The sequence below is a fragment of the Crinia signifera genome, chromosome 8 (genome assembly GCF_055691185.1).
Source record: "Crinia signifera chromosome 8, ASM5569118v1, whole genome shotgun sequence".
In the NCBI taxonomy this organism is placed as follows: domain Eukaryota; kingdom Metazoa; phylum Chordata; class Amphibia; order Anura; family Myobatrachidae; genus Crinia; species Crinia signifera.
This window is the reverse complement of record NC_139224.1, coordinates 29,666,050-29,684,376: the sequence shown is the minus strand read 5'-3', so window position 1 is coordinate 29,684,376 and position 18,327 is coordinate 29,666,050. Positions and strand designations below refer to the sequence as shown.

At 43.5% G+C, this 18,327-nt stretch overlaps 1 protein-coding gene across 17 annotated transcripts in view; it reads right to left on the bottom strand.

Annotated features, from left to right (window-relative positions):
- The window catches only part of CADPS (calcium dependent secretion activator), a 388,847-nt gene that overhangs the window by 213,489 nt on the left and 157,031 nt on the right, over positions 1 to 18,327 (bottom strand). For all 17 annotated transcript variants that reach the window (XM_083156060.1, XM_083156054.1, XM_083156062.1 and 14 more), the window contains exons 5-6: positions 16,832 to 17,068; positions 15,312 to 15,433 (exon numbers count right to left, since the gene is read on the bottom strand). In XM_083156060.1, the coding sequence (XP_083012186.1) occupies positions 15,312 to 15,433; positions 16,832 to 17,068 (359 nt within the window). The remainder of the gene's footprint in view (positions 1 to 15,311; positions 15,434 to 16,831; positions 17,069 to 18,327) is intronic.

Genomic DNA, 18,327 nt, shown 5'->3' with positions numbered 1-18,327 from the left:
AAGTGTCATGTATGCTGCTTCGAGGAATATACCTCTGCTCAGAAAGGAAACAATAGTAAATCAGAGCCCCCCCCCCCAGTCTAATGGTAATGAGTTTTATCATCGATGGAAGCATGCCGATGTTGGGCATCGGTGTCAAAGTATCAAAGATGGTGGCCAATTCAAGGCATTGATTCACTGCAGCGAATGGCAGGGGGCCTTTCAACTCCCCCCCCCCCCCCATCCTGCTTATTAGATCCCTTAGATCAGGAGTGGCCAAACCTGTCCTCAATATCTACCAACAGTTCATGTTTTTCAGGCAACCTGGTGCATACATATGGATAGATTTGGCAAAAGATCTGGGCGTTCCCGACTGATTGAAACGACCAATCGCTCAAATCGTTCCGTGTGTATGAACGATATATCGGACGATGCGCGTACCCAATGGTCGTTGGTAGAGGTCACTGATCTTTCCTGCCTGCAGAAAGATCAGCGACCAATCGTTAGTGATGTGTACCAATCGTTTCATGTGTATGAACGATGAACGATTTGGTAAGGCTGATTGATTGGCTCCCTCTCCCTCCACCATCGTTAAAGCTCAATTGTTCATGTGTAATCGTTTGCTCAATCGTTTATCATTTGTCACCAAATGGTTTGTGCAGGAGGTTCAGAGGAAATCGTTAACGAGATTGAATCGTTGGCCAAATCTATCCATGTGTACGCACCTTTAGTAATGACTGCAGCTGTGCACCAGTTAGGTCATCTGGGGAATGTGACAGTTAGTAATGGCTACAGCTGTGCACCAGCTAGGTGATCTGGGGAATGTGACAGTTAGTAATGGCTACAGCTGTGCACCAGCTAGGTGATCTGGGGAATGTGACAGTTACAGTAGTAATGACTACAGCTGTGCACCAGCTAGGTGATCTGGGAAATGTTAGGTGATCTGGGAAATGTGACAGTTAGTAATGACTACAGCTGTGCACCAGCTAGGTCACCTGAGTAATGTGACAGTTAGTAATGACTACAGCTGTGCACCAGTTAGGTGATCTGGGAAATGCTAGGTAATCTGGGAAATGTGACAGTTAGTAATGACTACAGCGGTGCACCAGCTAGGTGACCTAGGAAATGTGAGAGTTAGTAATGACTACAGCTGTGCACCAGCTAGGTGACCTGGGAAATGTGACAGTTAGTAATGACTACAGCTGTGCACCAGTTAGGTGATCTGGGAAATGTGACAGCTAGTAATGACTACAGCTGTGCACCAGCTAGGTGATTTGGAAAACATGGACCATTGTTAAATCTTGAGGACCGGTTTGGCTACCCCTGCCTTAGGGGATAACCTAATAAGGTTACCCATAGCAACCAATCAGATATCAGATTTTAGTAGCATAGTGTATTCCTACTGATGAAAGCTAATTCTCATTGGTCACTATGAAAAAAATGCAAATAATTCTACTTGCACTAATTAACAAGCTCTGCAATGTCTACTACAGCAGCCGTCTCTGCAGCCACATGATAAACCGTTACCAATAAACCATTTCCCTGACACTGAAATACTTCTGTATTGTTCTAAACTAAGCTCTGAAGTCATGTTTTATTATATCAGTATGGGGTCGCGAGCGACTCACTTCATCCCAGGCCACCAGGCTATAATAGAGAAGACTCCAATTGGAAGTCATACAGTTTAAAGCGCTAAATTCCAGTACAATGTAATTATCCCTGGAAAGCCATATGGATCAGTGAGACGTAAATCCCTCGGAGTGGGCAGACTGTGATCTTAGATGAGATTAAAGCTTTAGAAATCTCATGAGGAATAAATGTACGCCTTACAAGCATATGGAAAGGGAGGACTTTTACTGTAAATAGTTTTTGACACACAGCCCATACGGTCAATGTAACAATAAACTGTTTCCAAGAACAAGCAAAACTTTCAATTTGGGAATCTATCACTTCCTACTACCGGCTGGTACATTACTTTCATTCTATGGACTTGTACATGCATGTTATAGTGTTCTGAGTACATGCAGTGTATGTATTAGAGATGAGCGGGTCCGGCTCGCCGGGAACCGAATATGGTGATCCGAGTCAGGATCCAAGCCGGCTCGGGAGTTCCCGCCTGAATTCCGGACCGAAAACGAGGCAAAACGTCATCATCGCGCTGTCGGATTCTCGCGGGATCTGGATTCTATATAAGACGCACGTTCACCCCGCCATCTTCACTCCATTATAGGAGAGGGAAGAGGGTGGTTGGGATCTGTGCTCCGTGCTCCTTGTTCAGTGCTCTGTGCTCCGTGCTCTGTGCCCTGTGCTGTGATTTATTTAGTGACTGATTTTTTATTTTGTTGTAAACTAGGTGCTGCAGTGCTCACACGCAGGGGCTGCAGTGCTGCTGACTGTACACTCAGTGTACAGGGGCTGCAGTGTCCATAATACAAGGGGCTGTGTCCAGTGTGTCAGGGGCTGTGTCCAGTGTACAGGGGCTGTGTCCAGTGTACAGGGGCTGTGTCCAGTGTACAGGGGCTGTGTCCACTGTCCAGGGGCTGTGTCCATTGTCCAGGGGCTGTGTCCATTGTCCAGGGGCTGTGTCCATTGTCCAGAGGCTGTGTCCAGGGTGATGGGCTGTGTCCAGTGTCCAGGGGCAGTGTCCAGTGTGACGGCTGTGTCCAGTGTAAAGGAGCTGTGTCCAGGGGCGGTGTCCAGAGGCAGTGTTCATTGTCCATGGGCTATGTCCAGGGTGACGGGCTGTGTCCAGGGGCAGTGTCCAGTGTCCAAGGGGCTGTGTCCAGTGTGACAGGCTGTGTCCAGTGTAAAGTAAGAGACATAAATAAAAGTAATAAATAAAATAAAAACACATTTTTGGAGGATGATGGAGGAGGAAATAGTGGAAGATCAGCAACCTGATAGAAGTGCTGAAGCTGCTACCACCAGTCATGACAAGGCCGATACCTCTTTGTATTTTTTGCTTTTTGGAGCATTTCTCTTTTTTTTGGGTAGTTTATTAAACTGCCACCCTGTCTGCCCCTGCAGTGCCGCTCTGCTTCCAAGATGTGCCAGGTTGGAAGTGTTAAGGTGGTCATACATCAGAAAGATATTGTACCCAATCATACAATCTCAATTGATTGTAAGATGGATTGTATGCAGATTGTGTGCACATCTTATGTACACAATCATACAATCCATCAGCAGATGGATTGTATGACTGATTGTATGATGGATTGTATGCAGATTGTGTGCACATCTTGTATACACAATCATGCTGCAGATGGATTGTATGACTGATTGTATGATGGATTGTATGCAGATTGTGTGTCCAAAAACCACCAGGGACTGCCGGGATTTCAAGGGAAATTGTACACAATCATGAGCGCAATCGATCTTAAGATCGATCTTTCTGATGTATGGCCAGCTTAAGGTCCACATGTATGTGATGCCCACTGCTGTCGCTTAGCTCAGTCATCCAGCTACCTCGGTATACCCTTTTGGCCCAACTACAGTAAATGAAAACAATTTTGTAAGCTGTGAAGTGATCAAAATTGACTAGATATGAGTGGAAACTAATGTTATTGAGGTCAATAATACTTTAGGGGCAAAAACAGGCCCAAATTCTGTTATTTTAGCCATTATTAGCATTTTTTCATAAAAATCCAGATCCAAAACCAAAACCCACAAGGGTGGTTTTGCCAAAACCAATCCAGATCCAAAACCCGAAAAAGTGGCCGCCGCACATCTCTAGTATGTATATGCCCGCCGTGACTGCCAACTGCTAGTGAACGTACTGGTAACAAACTCAAGTTAAATGCTACAGTTGCTGGAAACTATCAGCCCGCAGACATGACTGCTGAGGGCACACTCCCAATAAGTCACATCGGAAAATGTTATCCTGACCGGGAACGGCCACTGGCTATTAATGGATTGCCACCATCGGTGGTCTGGGTCTGATGGCAAGCGCTGATGACATCATTATGGGAGGTCCAATGTCAGGAGGTTTGTGCCTCGATAGACACTACTGGTCCAGATACCCCAGGTTGAGAAGGGCTTCCTTTCTGGTCATCGCACTAGGGGGCTGATTCTATGGGAGGTGGTTAAACAGACGCACTACAGTATCCCATTTTTATCAGGAGTGGGTTCAGCCGTTGCTGGGGGGGAGGGACCTGTCCAAGATCTCCAAATGAGGATGGAGATTTTCTGGCCTCTTTGTTGTTGTAGGATACGGTCTTTGGGTCACCAGCAAGTTGTTAGACAGTCATTAAGTCGACACCATGCAGTTAGGTTGACATGGTGTCTAGGTCGACATGAGTCTAGGTCGACATGGGTTAGGTTGACAGGGTCATAAGGTTGACAAGGTCATTAGGTCGACATGGGTTAGGTCGACAGTTAAAAGATCGACATGGGTTTTTTTACTGTTTTTTTTTAGCCGACATGTGCCAACAGGCGGTATTTCATGCCCTACCATCCACTAGGGCATGGTGGGTGGAGCCCGAAGCATGGCGAGCACAGCGAGGGGACGCGGTGCACTTTAACCTGTGTCCATGTCGACATTAGAGTAAAAAAACATGTCGACCTAATGACTGTCTAACAACTTGCTGGGGACCCAATGATCCATACCCATTGTTGCTGTGGTGCGGACTTGTGCAACCCTATTGGTCAGGTAGCTGGCCAATGGCGTTGCAGATGAACCAACACTGCCTATTAGACACAGCTCAGATCAATCATGCAGGTAAGATATGTGGCACCTATTGCTGCCTTACCATATTAGTGCAGCACTGCCAGCATCTCCAACAGTATCTACAGACACATTAGAGTGGCTCCTGGCGATAGAATCGCCATGCGCCGTCCCCCGCCCCTCTGCCAGAATGGGACTCGCGCCCCATTCTGTCAGAAGCTTTGCAGCCGGCTTCCTGTCTCCCCTGCTCTCCCCATGGTTGCTGGCACTCCCTGCCTGTCTCCCTGAAGCGGAGATGGGCAGGGAAGCACCCAGTTCCCACTCCCCGCCACCTTGCTAATGGAGACGCACGTCCGCCCGTCAGGCGATGAGATCTGGCGATCAGGCAGGCTGGCTGACGGCGGCTCCATCTGTACATCAGACCCACAATTAGCAACTAGGTATAGATACCATATTCTCTATGTGATGAATCTGGCCTTCACCTGTGTTTCCCCCCCCCCCCCACTGTCACCTTCACCACCAGCTTAGAAAACACAAGGTCAGACATCTAAAGCCTCACAGATGCCAGAAGGAGGCACTTTTGCTTGCCCTGGATACTGTAGACCAATGTGGTTACAGTATGATAACTGGCACTCACTGGTTGTTAACTCAGCGGTAAAGTGTTGCCTAACGATAACAAGGATCTGTACGTCCATCACTGTATGTCCATCATTCGGCCTTGTACCAGGACATGTGCGTAGATCTCCCGGGCGCAGATGGTAATACGGGAGGTGAAACTGCAATCTACATTTACACTGCGGATCGGCACAGCAAGCCCTGAACATTATATCACAGGGACTGTGCCGCAACGGGAAACTGCCTGTTCCTCAGTGAAATTCAATTAGCTGAAGATCCACTGCAGCCTCTCTGCCGTGTGCTAAGTCAGCGGGAAGAACATGCAGTGGAGTGCAGGGGTCATTGAAGCCGCTTAAGATCAATAACCATCTTCAACCAGAATGAGATTACCACATAAAGGCTATATGAATATGAGAACAATTCCCAGCAACACAGCGACCATACATGGTCAGCCGGCAAATGAGACAAGTCGCATGGGAAGGATAAAAGTGGTGCTTTGGTATTACAAGGCAAGAAAGCAGAAAAATAGCAGAACTGGTTAATTACAGCAAAACGGTCTCAACACTTAAATCTCCCTGCATAAAGCACATCAGCTAAAAGGAAGATATTACTAGACAATGAAAGATAACCCAGCAAGAACCAGGCAACAAATGCACCAGACTGCCCAAGGTAACAATTAAAATAAATTCCGTATCAAGGAACCAGTTCAGAATGTTGCGCTCATCTGTGTAGAATGGGTGAGTGGTAAGTGTGCACTTTCATCACTAGGTGGCAGTGTCTGACTACATATATATATATATATATACACTGTATAGACATTACAATGTGTTTTTTTTTTTTAGTTTTATTTTATTGAAAATGTCCGATGAGGGAAGTACTGTATGTGAGTATGGGGCTTGTGTTTTTCCAAATGTACTAAATCTTTGAGCACCACAAAGTATTAGAATTTTGAGGGATTAGAGCAGGGATGGGGAACCTTTGGCCCCACGGCTGTTGCTGAACTACACATGCCAGCATGCACTGCTACATTTTTGTTATTTAGCCATGCTGAAACTGTAGCAAAGCATTCTGGGATGTGTAGTTCAACAACAGCTGGAGGGCCGAAGGTTCCCCATCCAGGGATTAGAAAAGAGCAAAAACAAGCAGACTGATAAACAGATTTGTTGCTTAATACAGAATATTCTGTGCTAAAGCAATTAAGCACAGATAGAAGTATACTATGGCAGAACCAGTGCGGTCGCATATTGCCTAACAGTACAGTACCTGGTACATGGATTTTCATAAATTTAAATGACTATGGTGGAAGATGAATATGGCATGCCTAACAAATGTGCCAAATGTGCCAATTTTGGTAAGACTTTCCAGAATTGACGACCTTGGAAGGATGGGGCTTTTGCAAAAATGTTTTGTACATAATACTGTGTCCACACGGTGAGATTCCCTTGCTATTCAACTTAAGATTCGAGTGCTATACAATCTTTGCTAATGCTGTGTACACACTTGTACAATCTGTATGAGATCCAGATGAGATTTTGACTATATAGTCAAAATCTCATCTGGATCTCATGCAGATTTGTATGGGTTTTATCCCTTGCGATCCAGATGCGATCCAGATGCATTCACGATGCGCGCTCCCGTATCGCAGCCAGAAAGTCTTGGCTGCATAGACTATATAGTGCAGATCTAATTGTATGCAGATAGTCTAAATTGTATATTTTGTATGCAGATAGTCTAATGAATATGGGATGTATGATATGCCATAAAAAAATGATATGCTGATATCATTATATGATGTCGATTACTGAATCCCTGTATTATGCTCCCTCTTCACTATATACAGTGCTATCTATTTTCTATTTTGTCATGAAGTATCAAAGCTTGGAGAGAGATTAAGGGCCAGATGTATCAAGCTTCAAAAAGTGATAAAGTGGAGAGTGATAAACAACCAGCCAATCACATCCTACCTGTCATTTTTCAAACCCAGTCTGTGACATGACAGGTAGGAGCTGATTGGCTGGCTGTTTATCACTCTCCATGTTATCACTTTTTGAAGCTTGATACATCTCACCCTCTGTGGCAGATTTATCGCTCTTTACGAATGATATTTGGTACTATGGCCAATCAGCTACTAACTCTCATTTTTCAAACACATGACAGTTAGGATCTGATTGGCTGGAACACATTTATCATTCGTAAAAGGGCAACAACAAGAAAATCAACCGTTGATAAATCTGCCCCAGAGAACAGAAAGATGAAGCACCAACAAATCAGTTAATGATTATCATTTTACAGGCTGTGTTTTACAAATTGCAGAAGCTGATTAGCTGGCACTTTATCTCTCTCCAAGATTGAATAACCTCATTCGTTATACAATAACTATATATAGTAAAAGTTCCTTTATCCACATTGTGTTCCGCAACATTCATATGTTCCGATAGCTTCAATTATCTGGAGACATGGGTGATCTGCCCTCTGCAACAGGAGCAAGAAATCCCCCAAAATAGACAGTTAAACCTTTGGGTGCCAACATCTCTGTGAGAGATGTTCAAAATATCTGTTAAAAATGCCAGCGCCGCTCACATTTGTTATATAAATTCAAATTAAAAATGTTCCTTAAAAAAGATGATATTTCCTATATAAGGTAAACATTACGGGGGAAATTTACTAAAGGAAATTTGTAAAAAAATAGGTGTATTTGTATCCAGAAATACAGTTATTTTTGACATTTACTATCCCGAAAATACGATGTGCTATCAATACGAATGCGAATTGCCATATTTTCGGGATAGTAAATGTCAAAAATAAGTGTATTTCTGGATACAAATACACCTATTTTTTACAAATTTCCTTTAGTAAATTTCCGCCAACGGGTCATTATGATGAATTAAAATATTTGCTTGCCAATTTTCACAACTATTCTGACAAATTCACTTGGCAATCAAAGGGTTAACTAAAACTGGTCCCAAGTATGCAAATAATGAACAATAATTCGGCAACATCACACAAAAACAACAGGCAAATAAATGCCCCAAAATAAGGAATTCAAGAAAAAAACTCTTAATTTTTTTGCTGTGTTCAAATTTGCTTGTTTTATTTGTTTTGTGCAGAGTAAGCGAAAAAGAAAACATGTTGATCTCGGAAACTAATCACATCGTAGTAATCACATCTTAAGGTGCATACACACTGTACAATTTTTTGACCAATTTGGTTGAAATACATTTCCATTGAGCCCAGTGTCCTGGACAAAAGATATTGACGAAAGATATTGATGACAGACAAAAGACGAAAGATCTAGCTACAGTTTATAGGCTCTTTTTTTAAAGATATTCAAATTGAGCTGCACGCACAGTTGACGAACAATCTGGATGAACAACTGGCGGGTATGCGCATCATCATTCGTCGTTTGTTTGTTGTCAATATCTTTTGTCAACATCTTTCGTCCAGGACACTGGGTTTAATGGAAATGTCTTTAAACCAAATTGGTCAAAAAAATTGTACAGTGTGTATGCACCTTTAGTGTTGCCTCCTACTGTGCTCACTTGAACATGCCGCACATTTTTGTATATAAGGTACTGTATGCTGACATTCATTCACTTGAATGGGTTGTATAGTAGGACAAAATATTGTTGCAAAACATATGTGGATAACACACATTCCCTATAATATGCCAAGAGTATGGACATATGAATTTACCATTAGACCGTTAATTCCCTTCTAAACAACTTGAGAGTTTTTTTTTTAGGTGCAGTACCGCCAGTGTCCACTAGCGGCCACTTGACATACCAAGTTAAGGTCCATTCACACTGGGCGATTTTGCCCAGCGTATATGGATAACAATGATGCATACACACTGAGCAATTTTAAACCATTTTAGCAATTTTCACAGGGGTGGATGACTTTCCATAGCAGGACACTATGGAGAGCCGTCCACACCGCTGCTCATCTGCTGGTATTACCAGCAGATGAGTGGCCAGGCCAGTGATGATGCGGGAGCACACATCAGCGCTCACCGCTCATTGCTGCCCCGTAAACACTGGGTGGCTTTCGAGCCTAAAGCAGCTAAAATGAGTAAACTGTGCTGCTTTCAGCTCAAAGTCGCCCAGTGTGTATGGGCCTTTACTCCTTAACAGAAAGTGAAAGCAAAATGATCTGTTTCAAACGTGCTGGATATGAAGAGAGGGAGTTGTGAAAGACAGAGATTAGAGGTAGGAGTAGGTAGGGAATAAGCTGTTATTTTGATAAGCTTTTAACTAGTATTAAATAAAAGTATTGAGTGGTGCTAGAAGGTTTGTTAATCCTTTAGAATGTATTGGAGTTCTGCATAGATGTGCTAAATCTTCCTCTACATACAGACAAAACGAATTCAGTAGATCAAAACACAGAAGTATATAATTATCCATTCATTTACTGGTCAGCACGGTTCAAAATTGCATTTCTTTTCTGATGGAAAAAGTATCATGTTTATACATAAATTCTAAAGGGTTCGCAAAAATCTTTCAGCCCAGCAGCAGCACCGGCTAGTACAATGGTTATTTTTAGATATTCTATAATTGTAATGAAAATGGCATTTCTCTGTGTGCTATAAATAGTTCTCCTTGAGTCTCAATGTCATTGTCAATGACACACAGGACACGTAGCTACAGAAAGCCTGAAGAGCTATATTATAAGGTCATTCCACTTATTTTTTTTCATTTACAATTTATTTTCATGATCTAAGTGATCAGTATTTGATAGTGGAATTTATTTTGGTTTGTTTAATTTTTATTGTACTTTGGTGAAGGACTCGAGAGGTTTTCAGAAGCGAAAAAGGGCAACTGCAATATGGGGTTCCACCACTAGATGGCAGCGTTATCTGCTAGTCTGGATACATGTACATTAAAATGACAGTATAATCCACGCTTAAATGTACTGTAATGATACAGATAGCGAGAAATAACTATTTGCAATGAATGCTGGCTGAATATGGGCACACTATGTCTTGCATCAATATTTCATACAGAATTCAGTATGATTTATTGTCTGCCATTTACTTGTAAGAGTTCAGTGAACCATATTTGCACTGCAGTTGTGCTGCGTTCCCCAAGCAGTGGGTGCAGCTCAGTCTATAAAGTGTGTGCCAGGGGTGCAGGAGAAGTGTCTTTATACATTAGCCCATAGGCCTCTGGAAAAGTTACTTTTATAACAGATCGTGTGTATTTTCACACTGTGCATGCATGCTCCAGAGTTCACCGTTTTAAGGGTAGTCCTGCACATTGTTTTCAGTGCCATCACCACTTGCGATAGAGAAGGTGTAACCAGCCTGTAACAAAACGTCTTCACCTAGGCATAGTCCAGTGAGAGTAAGTTGGCAGAACTGGTGGCAAATACATCTGTTTTCAGCCGTGCCACTTGCATCAATTGCAAGGCAGGTGCAGACCTACACTGAAGATGATGAGGACCTGACAGAGTATGAATTGGGGAAACATGCAGAACATGACCCCTACACTCTGCTTACAGGTGAGCATATGTATTAGTGCTGGGCAACGATTACTCGCATTACATTTTTTCGATTAACTGAGAATAATCACATTATTAGGCACAGAAATGCCACTTACCTACATTGTCATTGCCAGGGGTTCCATGCTCATTGCCAGGGGGGATTACATGCCTGTTGCCAATGGGTATTGCATGCTTGTTGCCATAGGGGGTTCAATGCTCGTGGCCAAGAGGGTTTACATGCTTGTTGCCATATGGGGGATCCATGCTCTTTGCCAGTGATTCCAAGATCGTTGCCCAGGGGGATTACATTCTTGTTGCCAAAGGGGGATTACATGCTCGTTGCCATATTGGGTTCCGTGTTTCTTGCCAGGGGTTCTATGCTTGTTGCACGGGGGATACATGCTTGTTGCCAAGGGGGATTACATACTCATTGCCATAGTGGGTTCCATATGCTCAGTGCCTGGGGGGATTACATGCTTGTTGCCCGGTGGAACTAAATCTTTTTTATTGTGTGTGTGTGTGGGGGGGGGGGGGGGAGGGGAGCTGGTGGATCGGCGCCGCAGAGATATTTATTTTTACACAATGTGGGGACACATATGACTGATTTGTATTATGTTTTGCATCAGACACCTTGAGAGCATAACAAGGTGCAATTGGTGCAGCGTACAGGGCACATGCATTTGGTCTCACCAAATTTCAGACAGTGCTCTCAAAAAAACAACAACACACAGATATATATATATATTTGTACCAAAAAACGATCACCACCCTGCAGACCACCACCTTGAGGACCTTCGCTGAACTCAAGAGAGGTGGGAGGGAGACTGGAGTCTTGTGAATTTCGGACACCACCCATCGGGGACTGCAAATTCCCTAGAGAAAACTCAGCTGGGTGGAAACCTAATGTGGGCATCACTGCTAATCATTGCTGGCGATTAGGAAATGGTTCCAGGAGTCATTGGCGGCTGTAGGGTCCAAGGATAGCCTGGCACATGAGCTGAAGCTGCTGTGCTCTTGCTACACCCGTATCTTTAGTGATACAAAGGTAGAAAGTTCAAAAGGTCAATGGTTTCATCTCAACGTAAAACTTTACTGCAGAATTTTAAGTGATACACAGAGGATGGTCCATTATTTGACATGGGGCAGCGGCCATATATGACCTCCCAGCATTTTATACCGACACCTTATACCGCCTCAACCAGTCACTGGAATACATTGCACGGTTAAGTGGCCACATCCAACATCGCACCAATACTAATGCTGCCTGGTGGGACTGACCTAATCCTCCTATATCAGTCGCTTAGATAGACGGACCTGTAATATTTTAGCCGTCCACACACTTCAATTTAACAGCTGTGTTGTTCACACATTTCCCATGCTTGAACTCCAGACACAATGCAGCAGCAACACACATACTTTCCCCGCTGATGTTGGCTTTCAGTAGTCACTGCTGTAAGAATCTCTGAGAATTAGCCCGAGGCCTGATCAGTTCCGGAGTCTCATCGGAGAAAGTGAGGTTCTGCCTCCGGCTCTATAGGCAGAAGCAAAACGCCCAGGAACCTTTGTTATTAATCCTGTGCCAATCTTTTTACGCCAACGTTTGCATTCAATGAAATAATCGCTGAAATATTTATTGCCATAAATTTGCTTTGATGTTCTCATTTCCACTTTATACACAAAGGGGTGTATTTAGTAGCTTGTGGATTTTAGAAGTGGAGATGTTGCCTGTAGCAACCAATCAATTGGATATTATCGATTATCTTCTAGAAGGGGCTAGATAAATGAGATGTAGAATCTGATTGGTTGCTATGGAAAACATCTCCACTTCGAAAAAAAAAACACACAGAGACTTTTACGGACCTTGAAGTCCCTGCTTAACTGCCATGTAGGACTTTTGCAAGGCAGTGAAAGGGTAAAAGGCAAATATACTGCAAGGTGAGAGTGATTCTCAGTAAACCTCAGATTCTGTTGGAAACTACCTACAGGAACAATGTTTGTCTAATGGTGCCCATACACTAGGGCGATATTGCATACAATCCTTCGACTTTGACCGCATTTGTGCGATAAATCAAAAGATCTATAAATGTGTCACGCTGATGGCGGGTGGCGGTGTAGCGGAGTACTGGCGTGCGGCAGTGGTCAACGGCAGAATTTGAAAACCCTTTAAAAAGACTGGGCAGCCCTTTGATTGGCTGAGAGAGAGAGAGAGCTCTCTCAGCCAATTAGCGGCTGCCTGAATGTGTGGCCTCGGATTGGCTGAGAGCCTAATGTTTTGATATATTTTTTTTCAAATTATGCTGCCCGCTGCCCGACTCCCGCCGCCCGCCAGTTCTCCTGCACACTGGTACACCACAGCCTGTTTCAGCATTTGACATCGCACGTGGTATGCGGGTGCTGGGAAAAAAGCTTGTGGGCACCAAAAAATGTGATCAAACGCGATGGAACATATGTGTATGAGCACTATTAAGAGTGCCAGATGACAACAGAGATAGACATTCTTGGTTAAACATGGATGAAAATTTGGGAAAGCTCTGGGAGGGTCAGTTAAACCTAGGCTGACCATACCACCCATTTAAACCACGACACTCATGAATTACACAGGTTCGGTGGTGGATTAAAACCAGGGGAAATGCAGGCTTGAAGTCAGCCAGCTGCATAACCTGTGTAATTCATGAGTGTCCCAATTTAAATGGATAGAATGGTCAGATTTCTATTAAGCCGCATGGGACTTTGGCCCGTATTCATTGCGGCCGTTGAGGGGTTAAATGGCGGGGATCTCCGAAAACAAGCAACCTTTGCTGTTTAACCCCCTCGTCGGCCGCTCACCGTATTCAATGTTCCAGGGGAATCCTCGCTGCCACAGAATGGCGAGGATTCCCCCAAACAGCGAGGCTCGTTGCATTTAGCCGCGAGTCTCCCTGTTTTCGTGGCCGCATACGCGTGCAACAGCGTGTGCAGGGGGGTCAGTTGAATACTGACCCTGCGAGCTGTGAAAGTGAGCAGGCAGCACTGCTCACTGTTACAACTCGCCCCCGGCATTGAATACACCACTTTGTCTTGCAACATCACACCCATACCCTACTGAAGTTACACGTTAACCCCCCTGATATGTCTCTTCATGTGCAGGAGAACCACAAATCCAAGATATGCGCAATCTCTGCAAATTTAAATACCCAACTATGTAATGTTCCAAGACTAGGCCATATTTTGTGTTTCCGTGCTAAAAGGGTTGCGAAGGAACTCTATAAAATGTGCAGCTATACCGGTAATTATCCTGATTGCTGCAATTATAGCAAAGATAACCTTTTGGAAACAAAAACATTATGTCATTATTAAAGACCGTGCTAATTGATTTAGCAGATTTTATTTGTGCAAGATCGTATCAGAAAATACGGACTGAAAAAAGCTCCGTCTTTTTTATTGCGATAAAATGTCATCCGGCACATTTGTATCAATGTGCGTCTGGTGTGAGATTTCTCCAGGTGGACAGATAGCTGAATAGATGGGAGCAGGAGGCGTACTACAGCTTCCAGGGTACATGCTGCACGCGTCAAACCTCTTCTGGCATTCGGCTCTCAGTGAACCGTCGGCAGTTAAAGCAAATCTTTAAAATACGGTTAATGCAAATATTTTAAATACAGGTCCGTTTTGTGCCATGGAGATTGGCAGTCTACTATTTGTAGAGATACCATGCCAGCAGCAGCCAGTAGTAAGCAAAGTAATGCCAATGAATGGTTTGAAGGGTGCGTTGCATATCTGGATGCAGGGTCTCTGGGTCAAGGACAGTTAATAAAGCACACCGGCACCCATCCCAGCTACTCTCTTCCATAGATGTCACTCTTACAATAAAAAAAATATAATCTTGGCACATTTTATTTTTAAATGGGAAAGTAAAGTTGGCCCAAGGAAATTTGCATACAGGCTCTCTCCAGTCTTAACCATTGTAGTGCCAAGTTTTAATTTGTCAATATAGGTGTGAAATTTGCCCGGCAAACCTTTTTATTCATCATAATGACCAGAAATGTTACCTCAAATAGGGAATATAATATTTTTTTACATAACGGTTTTTATTTGAATTTATATAACAAATGTGAGCGACGCTGGCATTTTTTGGGGCGGATATTTTGAGCATCTCTCACCGAGATGTTGGCACTCTATGGGTTCATATGAAACCGATTTATAGCAGGCAGACTGGGTGTATGGTTGGGTAGAGTGTGGAAGGGCGGAAGGGGCCTTGGATTGGTTATGGGGATTATCCATTTTTTATACTGGCCGCTGGTCACAGGAGCGTGCTCCTGCGATTTGGACTTTTTCTTTGTGAGTGGCTCCGTTTCCATCAGCGACCATCGCTGGACGCTTATGAAAATGGGACACTCCGTGTGTACGGACCTTTAGCATGATACAGCCTAATAAATGCTAAGCATCAGGATGTGAGTCAGGAACCACTGAACGTCTGCTAGCCATATTGCGGAAATTAGGTTACTGTGTATAACTTCCCATAAAACACTATTTTTGTGTGGTGTTCCTCCGATAAAAAAGATCAGCAGCAGAATTTATGACCTACACAACAACTTACGTTGGTTTAGAAGCTTCTGCCTGGTCCGTCTGCAGCTTCTCCCCTCCTTCCACCTCCATCGTACAATACACAATACGGTTCGGGGCTAGTGATTTCAATCCTTGGACTTCCATTATTACAACCTGCAGACAGACGCAGTGCAACATTTAATTAGGAGACATTTGCCAATGTACAGTTATACGGTGTGGTGCAGATTTGCAAATGAATCATTTAAATCTGAGAAATTAGATTTAAGCTCATTTCCGGGCCACACAAAACCTTGAAAATTGTCTAATTGATTAAATTAATAGATTTATAATGTGCTGCGCAAAAGCAATCCCTCCGCAAAAAACAGCAAAACACTCTGCCTATAGTTATGTTTTATATATCAAGGGGAGGAGGTCTAGACTGCACACCCTAGGTACTTATTATGGGATGCGCTACCTAGCTGAGACTTCATACTACAATATACAGATGTAGTGCGCTCATTATTGCCGCGATAAGGCAGCTTCTGCGTGTTTGGTGCATAAAAATTTCACAACCCCCCCACTCAGCGCAGAATTGCCATGCTGTGACATTGGCGGTCATTGCTTTTCTGTGAGCCGCGGGAAAGAATTACACGCACCGGCATGGAATCGGGATCATGCCAATAGCCACGTATGTCGCTCGTGGTGATTGGCACGGCAACAATGAACGTGGCTAAATCTGGACAAACAATAGAGCAGGTGTACTATACAGCCGTTACAATTCTAATACTGTATATGTAATAATTATACATCCTATATGAGGTTATTGGCATAAAATTGGCCAATATTATGGGCCTACCAACCCAACGTCAAGATAACCTCATTGGGTAGGTCATTATAAGGGTTCACCTCTGGGGGGCAGGATACTGCACAGTCTGTATAGCAAAGCCACAAGCAAGATCCTTACACGTTTATAATTATATAGTAAGGCAGTTGTGGGGTTCTGGCGCCCGAACAAGTCCACTAATATTCTCAGGTGCACCTGCCGATTGGGAAACATCAGGATACCCAGGTTGAACAGTCTGGGCCTTAATCATTTTAATTACATAGAAGGTGGAAAACTGTCAACAAAAACTGAACGTGTCTCACCGCCAAACATTCAATATGCCAATTAGCATTTGCTGCTGACTGTGCGTTCAGCCAGAAGTCATCTGATTGCACAATGCAAGGGAGCAAGAACTTTGCCAAACGGATTGCTTTGAAATTAATTCGTACCAGGAAATCATTTACACAAAATGAAATAGTCCTTATGATTGTTTTTATCACATTTAAGCCATCTGCACAGTTAGAGCCTGCATGGACAGTTTCCTGGGTGTATAACATGAGATGGAGCCTTACACACCTCTGTGCTGCTGTGAGAGAAGCGGGTTGGGGGATGTTCTTACTCCACACTGCTGACCTTTGACCCACAGTCTCCTATTATTATTACTACTACAGTAGCCAGCGGCTCAGTCTGGCAATGCACTGATCCTTCATCACCTTAATGTACTGCACGAGTGGGATTACAGCGCTTACCTCTAAACTGAACGACAAGACAACGTCGGATTTGGAGAGCTGGTTTTCGTTCTCTTCCCCCATGTCTATGATTGATGTGTTGTGGCTGCGTTTTAGCTTTTGAAGCTTAAATTCTGATCCGCCCTTGGACACCGGCATGCTCTCCAAATTCGCCATTAGCAGGTTGACTGAAGACTTCAGCTCTTCAATGTACATATTTTCCATTTCTTTCGAGACGAATTTCGGAAACTTACGTTCCTGCAATAGATGATTTTAAGTTACAAAGAAGAAAACAATAGTGGCGTAGTGGTCAGCATTGCTGCCTCACAGCACTAAGGTTATGAGTGCAGTTACCAGTCATGGCATGAAGCAGGAACTGATATGTTCTCTGTACGGCAGTGGGTAAATGGGTGGCCCTATATAAATAATCAATATTAATAAGATACATAGAAATACATAGCAACAGTCTATCTGTATTGGTTATCACCTACCATTCACTGGATTGCCATTGATTGTGTCTCATTTTTGTAACTTGCTGGTGATCCTACTAAGTACTTCCTACCAGTCACAGTCATGTGATTACAATGCAACTGGTTGAGGCCGTGGTAGGGTACAGATCTGATTTCATTGGAATTAAGCAGCATTTCTGTGTGGTATTATGTGTATAGGACATTACTAATATGTGGCATATTGTGTAAGGGTAATTACAGTTTAGGAGTATGCGTATAAGGGCATTACTAATGTGTGGTATAATGTGCAAGAGGCACTTCTGTGCGGCATTATGTGTATAAGGTATGCTACTGTGTGGCAAAATGTGTATAAAGGACACTACTGTGTGGAGAAGCTTAAAATACACTACTGTGTGGTGCAGTGTGAATAAGGAAAAATAGAGTATGGTGTAATATGAATAAAGAGCAACGGGTCAGGGGCAGAACTACTGATGGTGCTATGGGACACCAACTAAAACCTTGCCAAGGGCATTCAATTAGCTAGGTCCAGCTCAGGGCTTGCTATAATATGCCTTTATTATGGGAAACCCGTTAAAACCTGGTAAACTGCAGGCTTGAAGTTAGCCAGCTAGAGATCCCGTGTAAGTCATAGGTGCTATGGATTTAAGGTTATATTATAGCAAAGCTTATATATAAGCAAAGACATTTTTGATGCTAGTGTGCCTTTTGCTTGGGATACCGGGGTCATTTCACGTAAAAGCCATTCCATTAGAACAGTGGTTCCCAACTCCAGTCCGCACGTACAGTACCAGTTCATTTTCCAAGTCGGCTGTGGATTTTCAAATGTGACAGTTGGTGATACACGGTGCACCGGCTGGGTGACTTGGAAAACCTGAACCGTTAGGGGTAATTGAGGACGGGGTTGGGAAACACTGAATTAGAAGAAAGTTTTATCAATTCTTATGAGCTTATTTAAGAAAATATGTGGTTGCCAAGAACTTTCCTTATCCAGTTCCTGGAATCCAATGACCTACATTATACCCACAACTGTACTCTTGAAACCACAAC